The sequence below is a fragment of the Macadamia integrifolia genome, unplaced genomic scaffold, assembly GCF_013358625.1.
Source record: "Macadamia integrifolia cultivar HAES 741 unplaced genomic scaffold, SCU_Mint_v3 scaffold2420, whole genome shotgun sequence".
Lineage (NCBI taxonomy): Eukaryota > Viridiplantae > Streptophyta > Magnoliopsida > Proteales > Proteaceae > Macadamia > Macadamia integrifolia.
The window spans coordinates 1-16,031 of NW_024868705.1; the positions used below are offsets into that span (position 1 = coordinate 1).

The 16,031-nt window shown below is 39.5% G+C and overlaps 2 protein-coding genes across 2 annotated transcripts; one reads left to right on the plus strand and one right to left on the minus strand.

Moving 5' to 3' along the window:
• Nucleotides 1-765: 765 nt before the first annotated feature.
• Nucleotides 766-1,770, plus strand: LOC122066495 (myosin-1-like). Its single transcript, XM_042630315.1, has one exon. It carries the CDS (start codon nt 1,157-1,159, stop codon nt 1,679-1,681), a length of 525 nt encoding a protein of 174 aa, XP_042486249.1. The 5' UTR covers nt 766-1,156; the 3' UTR covers nt 1,682-1,770.
• A 3,273-nt stretch (nt 1,771-5,043) lies between these two features.
• On the minus strand, nt 5,044-7,552 carry LOC122066496 (DNA-directed RNA polymerases II, IV and V subunit 12). Its single transcript, XM_042630316.1, has 3 exons — nt 7,258-7,552; nt 7,068-7,160; nt 5,044-5,370 (listed from the first exon to the last, which is right to left on the minus strand). Exons 1-3 carry the CDS (start codon nt 7,295-7,297, stop codon nt 5,348-5,350), a joined length of 156 nt encoding a protein of 51 aa, XP_042486250.1. The 5' UTR covers nt 7,298-7,552; the 3' UTR covers nt 5,044-5,347.
• Between the last annotated feature and the right edge of the window lie 8,479 nt (nt 7,553-16,031).

Below are 16,031 nucleotides of genomic sequence, written 5' to 3' on the forward strand. Positions count from 1 at the left end.
GGCCCATGGGTTCATGAGAATTGGGTGTGTCTCACATTCAATGGGCCCATGGGTTCATGAGAATTGGGTTATGTACTTACCTCCTAGGGTTCTAGGAATGCGATTATATATATCTTTCTAGGGAAACAATTGGAACATGCGAGAGATGGGAATTTGGTTTCCACTATCTCAGAGATGTTGCTCTTCATAATCTTCTTGGACTTATAGAAGTTTGCTCCTTGTGTCTGTATTATATTCTTTTTGGGAGAGGGTTCCCTTAAAGGTAGAGTAGCCGCTGCACCAACACGGTGATCAATGGAAGCACATGCAGAAACATCAGTAGTAGTGGGATTTCGTTTTTCATGGGAGTGGTGCAGTCATTTTGCCCCTCCAATGTCTGGTAGAGGCTAGAGGCCACCGTTGCCCTCTACGCCCCCCCACCCCTCTTTCTTTATCAGTATTCTTGATTCCATCATGTGTTTAGACTGAAGGTGTGAACCATTGCAAACAATAATTTTCATTCGGGAGAGGTTCCCTAAAAGGCATTGTGGCCTCTGCAACAGCACTGGGACTAGTGGGAGCACACATGGGCATCAACGGCAGTAGGATTTTCACTTTCCATGGGGGCAATATCATTTCAGCCATCTTTGACCTTACTTTTTATTTCTTTAGCATCTATTCCTAAAGAGATTAATAGCATGGCTCACTCTTTGGCCAAGAGGACCCCCTTTTTTTTTTTTTTTTTTAACANCCATCCACCTGAAATGATCCTGATATTTGAAACTTATTTCAGGTCATAGAAATATTACTTACCCCTAATCATCTCTTGGGTTTTTTGAGGTTTTTGAAATCTAATGTCTCATTGTGCTATCAGCACTGCACCTTGTCATCCCTATTTTATCCTTCCTCTTTTCTCAGTTTCTCTTAGGCAACATGGATTACTAAACTAATCATTTGTTATTTCCTTCCACATTGCTCACATGATGCTAAATTGGCTTGGATATCCAAATAGGGTTCTGAAGCTGATGAGGTATCGGTGAAGACTTCAGTCCTTGCAGAGCTACAGCGTAGAGTTCTAAAGGCTGAGGCTGCTCTGAGGGAAAAGGAAGAGGAAAATGACATCCTCCAACAACGGCTGCAGCAGTATGAGAGTCGGTGGTCTGAATATGAGGTAAAGATGAAGTCAATGGAAGAAGTATGGCAGAAACAAATGAAATCCCTACAGTCCAGTCTCTCAATTGCAAAGAAGAGCCTTGAAGTTGATGATGCTGCTGCAAGATCATCTGATGCCTCAGCCAGTGTGACTGATGACAGAGATGACAGTTCAGAACTTGCAAGTGACAATAACAAGGGACAGGAGAGCAATGGGGTGAGATCTGGTTCATGGGCATTGAATAGAGAAATGAGTGCTGGATTTAGTGTTATCACTCGGTTAGCAGAAGAATTTGAGCAGCGGACTCAGGTATTTAGTGATGATGCCAAGTTCTTAGTGGAAGTGAAGTCAGGACAGGCAGAGGCCAGTATAGACCCAGACCAAGAGTTAAAGAGGTTGAAGCAGTCGTTTGAATCGTGGAAGAAGGATTATGCGTCAAGATTACGGGAGACAAAGGCAATTCTACAGAGGTTTGGAACTGACACATGGAGTGTTGAGAAGGTAAAAAAGAAGTGGTGGGAAAGGAGAAACAGTGTGAGGTTCAATTAATTCTGATTCATATTTAGGTTATCAGTATCTCGATTTGATTGCTCTTCCATTGGAATTGATTGAAAAGAAAAATGTGTCAGACATTTTTGTAGCACTTGAAAGGAAAGGGGTACTTTCAGTTGCATTTCAATCCCCAACAAGTTTGTATTGTAAATTCCTCGAGGAAGTGATTGTGTTCTGTTTGAAGAAACAGATTCTCATACTCAAATGAATGGATGCCTTTCGTCTTGTATCATTTTCCTTCAGGATTTTAAGCAGTAAGCAGGTCTGGTAAGTAAACGAATGTGAACCATAGGATTATTGAGATGAATACCATGCTTGCATTGAATCTTCAATTGTGAAGGATGCCCCTTGTAATTCTGTCTTCTGGGTGGTGGATCCTCTAAAAACAGTGACTTAAAAACAAACTGGATTAGTCTCATTGTTGTGATGCTACCTTAATAGAAATTAAGAACTTAAAATGACTAGGCAACACGTTGATTGGAACCTAGAACAGAACACATTGATCCAGGCTTGGACATTAGGTTCAGTTGCGTATGGCTTAAATTGAGTTTAACATCGGGCCAATTAGTCGCTGCGTTTGTAAGGAATCAAGTTTCTTTTGGAACAGTACTGTTCAGTACTTCATAGTAAAATTATGGTTTTTTTTTTTCCCTCTTTGGGTGGGGAGAAGGGGGGGGGTTGAGAGGTGTCTCACATCCAATGGGCCCAATAAACTTTTTTTTTTTTTTATTACCAAGAGTACCCTTTCTTTGACAAGAAGAATAGATTGGCCTATTTCCACTCCTTGGATTCAAGAATTTGCCTCCCTAATTCCTGAGTCAAATTGTTCTAGAATCATTAAAGAAGGGAGCATTGAAATGCAAACATTCTTGAAATTCCTCATTCTTGTAGGCTACCACGAAGACTGAATGCTCTAGATTATCTTTACGGACTTTGATTTTGATTTTGATTCCAATTCAAGATTTTACGTAAGGTGCTTTTGCTCATCCAGGGCTTTCTTTGTTATCTTTTTGAGTAAGCATTAATTCAAATTTTTAGATAACATCATAGGATTTCGGTCCTATTGCGTTGGCCTTCGAGATCATAATAATGACTAATAGGGACAGTCAGGGCATTCAAATTTCATAGTCAGAGGTGAAATTCTTGGATTTATGAAAGACGAACCACTGCGAAAGCATTTGTCAATGATGTTTTTGTTAATCAAGAATAAAAAATAGGATACCTAATTTCCAATGCTTGGTTGTCTATTGCTTATCTAATTTTCAATGCGGAGTTGTGTCGTTTACCTAGTTTTCAATGTAGAGTTGTGTTCAAATTGTTACTTTCGTGCTTAGCGGGGCTGCCATGAATTCGTTGGTCATTCATATTTTCATAAAAGTAGATTGGATGATCGATTGTCTTGATCGTGGACGTAATGCATATAGAACGCTTTGACTTGACCGATATATATATATATATATTGTTATGTTACATAGACAACAGGCACCTTATTATAATCTATCGCAATAAGCCTGTGGTTGATCTATAGTAGTGTGTCAGGTAGACAATCGGCACCTTATTATCCTCATCCATAAGTCGTCAATCTTTTTGCATAGATTCTTACATTCGTCCTTGCTTTGAACCTCCATGTAATCGACCTCTTCAAGGTGGGATAAGGCTTTGGTTGCTGTCGTTATTGTTATATTACTTCAAATTTTATTTCTGGATAAGTGATAAAAGTGACATTATTACAAAGCATAGTTGTCAAGGTATCTAGGCAACCCAAGGCATTATTGAAAGGGACCTAGACACAAGGCGATTCCAGCAAGGCCATCAAGCCGGCAAGGTGCCAAATTATGATTACAAAGACATCCTTTCCATTCTATCCTTAATATTGAGGTCTTAACAAGTTTATTATGCAAGCTCTGGTCAAACATGGCATTATGCAACTAAAAGAATTGGGATTTGGATAACCCAAATTGAACCCATCGCACCCCAGGACCAGGTTGAATTTCACAAATAAAAATTAAACTGAACTTTATCACCAAAGGCAAGAGCTGGGACCTCTATACTCAGGCTGTGAAATATCAATTATCAGCAGCCATATATATGGTAGAGTTTGTGGGTGGCATGGGATGCAGTTTACAAATGACCAAACAAGTAGATCTAGAGTTTCATGTCCAATGGGAAACTACACAATAGAACTCATCGATAACCAAAAGCCAACAACAATTGATTTTGGAAAATTGGAAGTTTGAGGGAGTGGTGATGAGTGTCAAGGCGATAGAGGGTAAAAGTTGCAAATTTCCGATTACTATTGGGCTACATCAAGGATCGGCCCTGAGTCCTTATCTGTTTGCGCTCATAATAGATGATATAACCAAGCACTTACAAAACTCAGTTCCATGGTGTATGCTATTTGCAGATGATATTGTTCTGATAGACGAAACAGTGGAAGGAATTAATACTAAAGTGGAGCTATGAAGATCAAACTTGGAATCAAGAGGTTTTAAGATAAGCAGAACGAAGACAATATATGATGTGCCCCTTCAGTCAAACTAGAGGAGGGGATGGAGCGGTGAGACTTGGGGAACGAGAGCTACCCCAGAGTGATAGTTTTAAATATCTGGGATCCATCTTTGACAAAGAGGGGAATATAGATGATGATGTTGCCCATAGAATAAAAGTGGGATGGATGAAATGGAGCCATGTGTCAGGAGTACTATGTGACACAAGAATGCTTATTAAACTTAAGGGAAAGTTCAACAAGACAGTGATACGACCAACTATGACATATGGAGCAGAGTGTTGGGTAGTTAAAAAGAGTAAATTGACCAAACTGAGTGTAGCGGAGATGAGAATGCTAAGAGGACTGTGTGGTAAAACCAGGAGAGATAGAGTAACGAATGATTGTATAAGAAATGAGTTGGTTGTTGCACCAATCCTGGACAAGCTCCGCGAGAACCGATTGAAGTGGCATGGCCATGTGCAATAGAGACCTGTAGAGGCTCCACTAAGGAAGATTGAACAAATTCATTTAGAGAGGGCCAAAAGAGAGAGAGGTAGACCTAAAATGACTATTAATGAAGAGGTGAGAAAAGACATGCATATGGTGGAACTTGATTTTAGTATGGCCATGGATAGAGTTTTATGGAGGACAAGGATCCGGGTAACAGACCCTGTGTAAGGGATGTTCTTGTGCTGCATCTTGGATTTCTACCTTATTTGCTTCTCTTAGTCCATTTTCACTTATTTTTCCTTATTTCATTGCTTCTTGATTCTCTTTTCATATCGGATCCATGTAGCCGACCCCATTTAGTTGGGATAAAGTTATGTTTTTAGTTGTTGTATGAAGCAGCAATGCACAACACCATCAAAGCTTAGAACACAAAGAATCCACAACCACCTTGCATTATATTTTCACATGAGTATAAGACCAACATTAGTTAAGCCATGAACTCAATAGGCAAAAAACAAGAATCATCGACTTCCCAATACTGGGATTCACCTATCCATCATTGATCTAGCAAAGAGAACCGCTCCACACGAGTGGGCAATACAAAATTACTCAAAGTTTCTCAGAATAGACCAACTTCTAGTTATGAACGGTTTTGCATTACTGTTGAGGAGTCAGAAATCATGTAGTTGATGTAAAGCACCAGTCATCCCATCCTTGTGCTCTAATCAGCGTGCTTCATATTGAACAACTGGTACAAACAGAATGGAAATGGTAAATATATTGGTTATGAAAGAGCTGCAAAGTAAAATGAGATATGTAATCAATTCAAACAGCAGTTCTTTCTTCCTTAAAATGCCAATAATATTGATCATAGAAAGAAAAAAAAAATTTATTTAAACTAAATCCTATAATGTAGTTCAAATAGGCTCCTTTCTATCATTATTTTTTCAACTGCTAATGATGGAATTCACATAGAAACTGCAACCTCAGATATTTGATCCCACTTTGAAGCTAAAGTATCTTCACCCATATCTTTCAGTAAGATCAACCACAAACTACTGTGTTACAGAACAAAACTGCATAGCATTCTTTCCATGAATAACAATTTTATAGAGAGAAAGAAAAGATTATAGAATGCAACTTCCACAAACTCATGATTGTGCCTCACTTAAAGACTCGGATAGACTACAGTCAGACTTTGCTATGTTATCCACCATCACTCTAATTTAATCTTCTCTAGTATCCCTACTAATCATTTTTCTTTGGACACTATCACAATTTAAAGATAATTAATCGTTTCAATGACTTTAATGTCTCATCGGTACCTTGACCAATATTCATTATAAAATTATTGTTTTTAAGTTTCAAAAGCCTTCACACTACTTTTTTCTCATCAAACTTTAAACTTTTCATATTATTTCATAACCAAGATATGATGTAACACACAAACTCTCAGGAAACGAAGAGATAAGTCTCCTGAATGTCAGTAACTGTTATAGCAGGTTTTATTACATCAAAGCATTACTGATCTGCTTTGTTGATCCAACAGATGCCTAATGGCAAAGATGGGAGAAAAAGCAAAGCATATCCACATCATCATGAGTCCATTGTTCATGGGTGACCTTTGAAGTTTGAGGTGGTCTTCTGCTGCTTTACGGTACTCTAGGCCATAAACCAACCATCCTCAAGGCAACCAATAGTCTAAATTAGTTCTTTTTGGGCTATTATAATACAATGGAGGTTTTTGTTGTGGATCTAGTATCTTTTTTTTTTTTGGGGGGGGGGCGCCTTGGGTGTTTTCTTTCTTAGGTTCTAATGAATATAAGTATCCAATCATCTCTCTCTCTCTCTCTCTCTCTCTCTTTTCTTTTCTGGGTTGAAGTTCAAGGTCCTATTGGCCATGATAGATAGTAAACCCACATAGGGGCCAAACACAGACCCATGGAAGAGTCAACAGGGGGCCAAGGCCACACTTCTGGGAAAGCAAGGAAGTAATTAGTGCAAACCAATCACCAATGCACTTGAGAGGAGATGATCAAGTTACCAACCCAGAGGCAAGTACTCCAATGAGCACTGCAAACCGCCAGGGCAAGGCCCTGGTGTGCTCTCTCTCTCTCTCTCTCTTCTTTCTCAATACTTAGTTCCTATTATTTTCCTAGGAAAAGGGTTAAACATGGAAAATCAGCTCCACTTGTCAGGCAAAGTCTGGTGCACTATCAGTAGTTTTATCAATTAAATTAGGCCATCAGGCTTGAACAGTGTACTTATGTGGTTGCATGACTAGAACTACATATGTGGAGCTCCAGATAACAGTTTAACATCTAACGACCCAACCCACAAAAAAGAAAAAGGGGAGACTTTTTCTTTTCCTGAGCAACCATAAGGGTATTGTAAAATTGAACGAAGCAGAGAGAGATAACAAAACAAAGGTGTTAAATAACTTACTTCTCCGTGTACGCTTCTTGTAAAGGATGCGGTAACCACATTCTCGGCACTGAATCACATCACCAGGTTTCAGGGTATTCTCCATACCACAATCTACGCAAAAACAAAAAAATTACATCATATTGCAAGATTTGATACAAGAAATCAAGGGTTTCTCCCACTTTTCACAGGGACAGAGAATTCAGATTACCTCCACAGATGTAGCTCACTGGTTCGGGTTGTGGATCCATGGCCACTGAGAAACTAGGGATTTCTAAGTGGAAGTCAAAGAAAAAGAAGTGATATCCCTGAAAAAAAAAGGGGCGCGGGGGAGGGGGGGGGGGGGGAAAGATACCCAAGAGAAATCAGAAATCAAAGAAAATAGCAGAATGAAGAAGGTGAAGTCTACCGCAATTACTGTGAGGGGACAACGGGGGAGAAGTGGTGTGTTGAGGAGTGGAAAAGGAGAAAAGGCGCTGGGAATCCTGAATCTGCGTTTTTACCCTGTTTCCCCTTTTCTGGGGTTGAAAAACCACTTACATGGATCGTGTCAGATCGGCCGATCTGGATCAATATCCGATCTGCCAACGAATACCGATCCCCCATCTCAAGATCGGCCAGGTATCAATATCAATTTCAGTTGATACTAATACAATATGATCAATACGATACCGATGCTGGAAACCATGGTTTTGATACCAATTCAGAACAACTTAGAGCCCGTTTGGTATCGTTACTGTTTCAGAAGCGTCATTTCGTGTCAAAAACAAAAATTTTAGTTTCTGTGTCAAAATACAGTTTTTAAACGAAAAAATGGTGTTTCAAAATTTCAAATTTTTATCCGGAACGATATTTTTTTTTTTTTTGTAAAATAGAACGAAACTGGGAAACAAAACTCCAAAATGGAGTTCCGTCCAATCTTGTTTTCTCAGTTTTTTTTTTTCACTTTTTATTCCAAAAAAATAGAAACAGACCATAAGTGCACCAAATAGAAAATTCCATTTTTTCGTTCCAATAGAACAAAAAAACTCTAAAAACCTTTTTTTAGAATGATGCCAAACGGATCCTTAGATTGAAATATCTCAAACAAAATTTCCCTACTTTTTACTTAAAAAGAATAAATTTTTACTATTTTTTTTACGTTTGAATTATACTATCAAAAAAGGTCAAGATCAAGGATCAGTCAAAGCTACCAATATTGATTGATTCAATCAGGTCCAAATGTTAGAACCGTGCTGATGATTGACCACTTGCATGCTTCATGCTTGAATCTTCTAACAACCCCAAACAAACATTTTCCACGATTCTAATTGCTAAGAATCGGCCATTAATGACAAAGATTGGTAAAATACCCTTGAATCATCCAACTTGGATCTGCTAGAATCAGGAAAAGCTGTGGGCGATTGGCCGAACTGATCTCGATTTTTGGAAACCCTGCTTTAGGTAGTAGTATCTTTTAATGTCCAAAAGAAATGTCTTGTAATATCTGTGTACAGGTAGTCTCTAAAACGCATCTCAAAAGTCAAATTCCAGCCTAAATGGAGTTGTCAAGTGGCATAGTAGAAGTGTAACCAATTGTACGAGGGGGGGGTCAAGGCATCCTCTCAGGAACTTCCGAGAAGTCTCTCTCTCTCTCTCTCTCTCTCTCTCTCTCTCTCTATGTTTCTCCTTCTCCCCATTCTCCGTTCTTGTTGAGTGCTCAAGCCTGTAGAGATCCCGGGTCTCCTGCTCCCTGCCTCTTCTCGTGGTTGTTTCTTCCACCTCACCTCCCCTCCCTCGGTTCTGAGCAGATTTTCCGACTGTCCCAAAATCTACTGGAACAACCCAAGGATCTTGTTTCATAACTCTCCCTGTCTCTCTTATCATGGCCGATCAAATCCTATTACCTCATTTTCTTCCTAAGCCATACCTCCATTACTTCACCCACATTTACTTCCACCAAATATTTTAAATATACTAACCTTTGTCCCATCACACCTTTACTCGCTCACCAACCTAATGGGCAAATCAACCTCTTCCCCAGCTTTGAAAAAACCTGTCCACGCCACCCGTACCAAACCTGCTTACAGACCACTTCAACACTCCCCACCATTTCAACACTCTCATCACCACCCTCAAACCTCGGGTTCCAGCAGTGCTAGCCGATCCATGGCCAAAAACAACCCCCCCTTCTTCTACTTTCAACACCCCATCCTCCTCTCCGATTCGAGCTTTCTGGGGGGGCGCCTGCAATTGACTTCGGTGAAGATCTTGCTACAAAACTGTGCACACTATCAGCAGCATATTTTGTTGGACTGGTGGTTAATGCACCCTTCCCTGATGCTAACAAGTTAAGGGACAAGTTGGTGTCTCTGTGGGAACCAAAAGGAGCCATCTTTGTATGTTGTTCTGATAAAGGATCATTCTTTGTGGAATTTTTCTCTACTGAAGCCAAGAAAGGTGTGTTTTCTTGCTCACCTTGGTGGTGTGACAATATGCTTCTTCAACTTGGAGTTTATCCTCTTGACTCTGAAGCTTCTATGAGAGAGCTCGAATCCACTCCAATATGGGTCCAAATAGACAATATTCCTGTTGAAGCATTCTCTTTTCACAATGTAAGAACTGTTGTGTCTTGCATGGGAAGAATTTTGGATTTTAGTCTGAACTTGCTTGAACTTGGACTCCCCTTAAACACTGCCAGAGCCAAAGTTACTGTGAAGAAACACAGACCAGTTTGTCTGAACTCCACAATCTATCTTCTAAATGGGGAACATGTTATAGTAAACATTAAATTTGAACTCACCACCCTGTGCTTATTGTGTGGCTTGATTACCCACCCCCTTGAACTATGCCTTGACTGCTTGAAATAGATGGATAGTCCATTAACTCTCTCTTTAAAAAATGTAGCTACAAAACCTCTCTTTGTTAACCAGAGGCGGCCATTAGTGGCTCTTAACATGGAAGCTCCACCCTTCCTGGCTCCTGCCTCGATGGCTTCTTTTGGTGACATAATGTCACTCCCTTAATCGATTCCATCGAATGCAGAAGAAGAGCCGCAAGTCTTTCATGCTCTCTCATCAACCAACTCGCTCACACCCATGCAAGTGGACCAAACTCTACCTTTTCCCAATAACTTGGCTGACCTGTCCACATCTTTGGCCTCCTTATACAACCTGGATGATCCCCTTTGGGAAAAAAATCGTCTGCAATTCCGATCTCGTACAATTCCGTGAAATACCACCTTCAGTGGGTGACACGTGTATTAATACCAATGCAATGATCCAGATCTGATTTAAATGACTCTTCATTGATTTAAGGTTTTATTAGTTGTACCAGATCTGGACCATTACATTGGTATCAATACACGTGTCATCTCTTGAAGGTGGCATTTTACGAAATTGTACGAGATCAGAATTGCAGACGACTTCAACCATCCCCTTTGGCTACATAACTTTCTTTCTTTGGAAACAACCGTTTTTGCCTCTTTTGCATTTACCATAGTTCCCCATTCGGTTCCCCTTTTTCCAACCCCAGTGGAACAATTGGTACCCTTAGCCGACAGCATTGGGCTGCCCCACAGTGCTCCCATGTTACCTCATACCCCTGGCTTACCATCAATTTTGACCAATGCCATCTGACCTACCAACTTTCAACTCCCTCAAATCTCGACATTTGACTCTACTACCATTGCAAATCCAACTAGACAAAACCCTTCCTGCCAACTAAACAATGCGAGCAATGTGACCATAAATTACATTTTTCCTCCAATCCAACCGAACCTGAAATAGACTAACCCTGCAGGAGAAGGGTCATCAAAGCATAGGCCATGTAAGAGGCTAAGGCAGGAACTACAAGACAACCCTATATTGTCTAATATTTGTGACCTCATAGTTGAAACTGACGACCCTACCCGTGTTCTTAACTTCATTGTGGAGAGATTCAAAGGGAGGGTTGTTCCAGCAAGTTATGGTATGGTGGGTGAAGATCCTGAACATTATGGGCAGAAAAATGATGAGAACATGCCACAAGGGAGAATGCCGGGGGAATATCCATGCAGAACCAGGTAATCCTAACTACTGTTTTCCACCCTTTCTCAATCTATCTATCTTCTGTTTTTCTGTGTTGCTCTTAGTATTGTGCTGGCTTCGTTTAACCTTGAGAAGAAATACTGGAAGAGGCAATTATTCCCAAGGTATCTACTATCTTTCCCTGTGTGTGACATTCAGTAGCTTGTCTTAATTTTGTGTATATATCTTTCCGGTTGTCGACCTACTGCTTAGTTAGATCATTGCATAAATTTTTATTTTCATCGGTTTTACTCCTTGAGTTTTCTTTCAATTATCTCTAGTATATTATTTGTGCTTGTAGTCCTTCCTCTGGTTAGTTCGTTCTTCTTCTTGATATTCTATTTACTTGTACAAATTTATTTTGTTGATTTTTCATAATGCATGTATTAAGTTGGAACATTAGAGGCTTACACTCAGTTACTACTAGAGAATGCCTTCACTCCCATGTTAGAAAGGTGAATCCAGACATAATTTTCCTGTGTAAAACTAAAATAGTTGATCACAGTTCTTTTAAATTGCCCACCCTTCTAAAAGCTTTTGACTACTCCATTTTATTAACAGCTCGGAGAATTCTGGAAAGAAAGGCGGCTTATGGCTTTTGGTGAAATCAGAACTCTCTTTTTCTTCTATCTTTAATAGAACTTGTTTTTTCACTATTTTTTTGAATCCATCCTCTGATCTACCTTTTTGTTGGGCACTGGTCTGTTTGTATGCCCCCCTCACCCGAACCAAAGATCTCAGTTTTGGACCCTTCTAAATGACCATCTCTCCTCACGTAGGTTGCCCTTTGATGTTATGGGGGATTTTAATGAAATTACTTCAGTGGCAACCCTTTTAAACCCACTTCTTCGGTTATTTTATTGGAGAATCTACTTTCTTTCCATAATCTTCACAGTGTCCAGCCTCATGGGAACCCTTACACGTGGTCGAATAAGTAAAGACCTCCCAACCTCATCAAAGAAAGTCTTGATTATGTGTATGCCATTCTGGATTAGATTACTCTATGTCCTAGCCCATCCCTTACCAAACTTGCATTTGTTGGTTTAGACCACAATCTGATTGTGTTTGGAACTTCTAGACCTAAACTAAAATCCAAAAAGTTGTTTCATTATCAACATGCTTGGATGGCTCACCATGAATTCTTATCCTTTTGTTCTGGTAAATGGCAAGAGCTTGATTATGATAATCTCACCATGAAGTTGGCATCTTTAAGCAAAATTTTAACCAAGTGGAACTGGGAGACTTTTGGACATATAGAAAATATTAAATTTAATTTTTTATCCCAGTTCCTTCGTTTGGAAAATAATGAGCTTAATTGGGTCTCTGACCCTCTTCCCAAACTGGAATGGATCAATAATAAGATTGAATGGATTTTGGATGCGGAGGAAAGATTTTGACACCTAAAATCGAAATACTTGTACATCACGGATGGTGACAGGAATACTAGGTACTATCACTCCATAACTAAGGTAAATGAACACAAGAGGAAAATTGATTATATTTTTAATCGTTGTGGGAAAAAATTGTCTTCTCCTAGAGCTATTGCTTCGGAATTTACCTCTTTTCTCTCGTAGATAGTTACCACCTCTAAGCCCCTGGACCCGGCCTTTATTGAATGTCTCTTTTTCCCAGTGGACACAAACCAGATTTCTCTGCTTCCCAACCCTTCAACATTCACGAAGATCAGGAATATTGTCTTTTCCATCGGACCCTTCAAAGCTCCCGGGTCTAATGGATTTCAGGCCATATTCTTCCAGAAATGTTGGGATTTCCTCTCTAATGACATTTGTAAATTTGTAAATGATTTTTTCAATTCTTCTACACTTTCAAACTCTTCTAATCATACACTCATTTGTTTGATTCCAAAGAAGGACAACGCCCATTATGTTAGAGATTTTAGACCAATTAACCTCTGTAATATTTCTTATATGATCATTGCAAAAATTTTGGCAACGAGGCTCAAACCTATTTTACGTTGTTTCATCTCTCCTTGTCAAGTAGCATTTGTTCCAGGTAGACAAATTTCTGATAATATTATTACTTCCCAAGAAATTTTCCACTTCCTTAAACGAAAAAAAAAAGAGGCAAAATGGGCTTTGTGGCAATAAAATTAGATATGGAGAAAGCGTATGATAAAGTCGAATGGGGGTTCATCCTGGCCATTTTTCAGATTTTTGGTATTTGGAGAAAAGTGGATTGATATGATTAGGAATATTATTAGCACTTCTTTCTCTATCAAAATCAATGCCTCAGGTTTTAACCACTTCAAAGCCTTGAGAGGAATCCAGAAAGGATGCCCTCTCAGCCCATTCCTCTTCATCATGGTAATGGAAGCCCTCTCTCGAATTTTGGCAACCTACATAGACCTTAATCTCTTTAAAGGAGTTAAAATTGCCAGGTATGCACCAGAAATCACTCATCTTTTCTTTGCTGATGATAGTTTTATTTTTTGTAGAGTTAATCTTGAGGATTTGGCTACCATTACTAGTATTTTGGAGTTGTTTTCTGATCTTTCTGGTCTAACTATTAATTTTGAAAAAAAGTAGCCTTGCTTTCAGCTTCCAAATTAATGCTTCCACCAAATATCAATTGTGTAAGGCCATTGGTATAAAGGAAATGGACAACAATTCTATCTATTTGGGGACCAAGTTGTTCCATCAAAAGGCCAAACTCTCTCTTTCTCCAAACTATTGGAGAGAAAGGGTAAACTTAGCTTATGGAAATCTTGGATGCTCTCCTACGCTGGAAGAAGTGTTCTTCTTTAATCCACTTTGACCTCCATCCCATCTTACCTCATGAACTGTTTTGCCCTTTCCAAAACCTTATGCAAGAAATTGGACTCCATTTACCTCCACTTTTGGAATGGTGACATGATAAATGAGAAAAAATATCATCTCATTGGCTGGAAAAAAATGTGTCAACCTAAGTCAATGGGTGACCTTGGAATAAGAGACTCGGAAACTCACAATTTGGCCCTTCTTCTCAAACTAGGCTAGCGATTATTAACCAATGATAATTACTTATGGGCTAGAACTCTCCAGGCCAAGTACTTCCATAAAAGATCCCTTTTTGATCCCTTGACCTTGAAAGCTCGTGGATCCTTTTGCTGGAATAGCATTGCTAAGATCATCCCCAGTCTTAAATAGATTGTCATCAGGAAAATTGGCAATGGTTCGACCACTTCTCTTTGGAATAACCCTTGGATTCAAAATGGAAACACTATTATTGATATTAAGAATTTCAAAAATCCAAATAATTGTTCTGGTCTTGCTTCGGTCAGTGACCTCACCATCAATCTACAGTGGAACTCTGAATTGTTGAACTTGATATTCCTTGCTCACTTTTCTGATATCATTGTTCATATTCTACTTTCCTAGCAAAGGAATAATTGGTGATGCCTCCTCTCGAAGGAGGGGTCTTTCAAAACTAATCTAGCTACAAGATACATCAAGGCCAATTCTCTGACCAGGTCTCCTAGCTATCCCCATAGGTGTCTTTGTGTTTCCCCTTGTCCAAGATGGTGGCGGTTTCTCTGAAAAATAAAGATCCATCCCAAATTTAAACTATTCCTGTGGAGAACCGTTAACAATGGTTTTCCAACCAAGGATCATATATCCAAATGGATAAATATTGATCCTATTTGTGGGTGTTACCAAAACAAGCAAGAGACTTCATTCCAAATCCTATTTGACTGTGAGTTTGCTAAAATGGTTTGGGCTGCGAGCCCCTTGGGTTTTAGACCTGACCGTGTCCCGGTTTCAGATGTGACTAAACTATTTATGACCTGTTTTAACATAGGTCTTATACCCAAAAGGATCTAACTTGGTTTTTTTTTCCATTTTTATGTTTACTAGCTACTCTATTTGGAAATAAAGGAACCAAACTGTATTTTCTAATAGAAAAAACTGACTTGCAACAAACAATCAAGCAGTTGAATTTTGGATCTCCTATGGATTGCCTAGGTCAGAAACCAAAACACAGGTGATATCGGACTTGACACATTCACATATCCCGACAGCTCCACCCACTTATACATCATCCATTATAATCACTAGTGCAAGGGAAACAACCACAAGATTAGCTGCATGGGCTTTATGTATTATCTTTAATGGACAATGCATTCTAATGGAATCCAATTAGGACTGGGTAGATGCTTGACCTGAGTCAGTATTCCTAAGCACAATAGCAGTAGATGTAGTTCCCTTCATAAACTTCCCAAACTGCCTTCTAGTTCCCATTGCCTTGGCTTTCCTCGCTGCCTGAATCTAATAACTCTCTCTCTCTCTCTCTCTCTCTCTCTCTTCTTGTCTTCAATAGATTTAGCAATTTGAACCACTTCAGCATATGTCTAGAGTCGGTGTGCAATCAACACAACACCAATGCTAGATCTCAGCCCTTTCTCAAATTTCTTAGCTTTTTCCCTGTCATTCTTCACATGCTCAGGTGTAAAGTAGCACAATGCCTCAAACTGTTGCTGATAGTCTAATACTGACATAGGACCTTGTACCAGTGCCATGAATTCAGATTCCTTCCTATCTCGCACACTTATGGAAAAATAATTCCCATAGAAGACTTCTATAAACTGGTCCCAAGTGGGGTGTAGATATGTGGCTAACAGTATAGGTCCGGTAGCCTTCCCCTATGCATGAGCTTCATTCTACAACTGGTAAGTAACGCATAAGATCTTTCGTTCATCATTACAGCGCAGAACTGAGAAAGCCTTCTCTACTCCTTCTATCCATTTGGTAGGAGCCAATGGATCATGTGACACCCCATTGAAATATGGAGGCCGATACTTCTAAAATTTTTCCATCAACTTGCTAGTATCAATCCATACTTATACTGCTAGAGGGGTCCTAGAGTCTGTTGCCCTGTAAGTGTTCCCATAGCTAGTGGTGCTTGGGATGTTTGTCCACTAATAGTCTGACCAGTGTTTGGA

Excerpts from the sequence above, each read along its gene's own strand:
- LOC122066495 (XM_042630315.1), top strand. The coding sequence starts at position 1,157 with ATGAAGTCAATGGAAGAAGTATGGCAGAAACAAATGAAATCCCTACAG.
- LOC122066496 (XM_042630316.1), bottom strand. The coding sequence starts at position 7,297 with ATGGATCCACAACCCGAACCAGTGAGCTACATCTGTGGAG. Across the intron at positions 7,161-7,257 it reads AGTGAGCTACATCTGTGGAG|ATTGTGGTATGGAGAATACC; the intron begins GTAATCTGAATT and ends GTTTTTGCGTAG. Across the intron at positions 5,371-7,067 it reads CAAGAAGCGTACACGGAGAA|TTGTTCAATATGAAGCACGC; the intron begins GTAAGTTATTTA and ends TGTTTGTACCAG.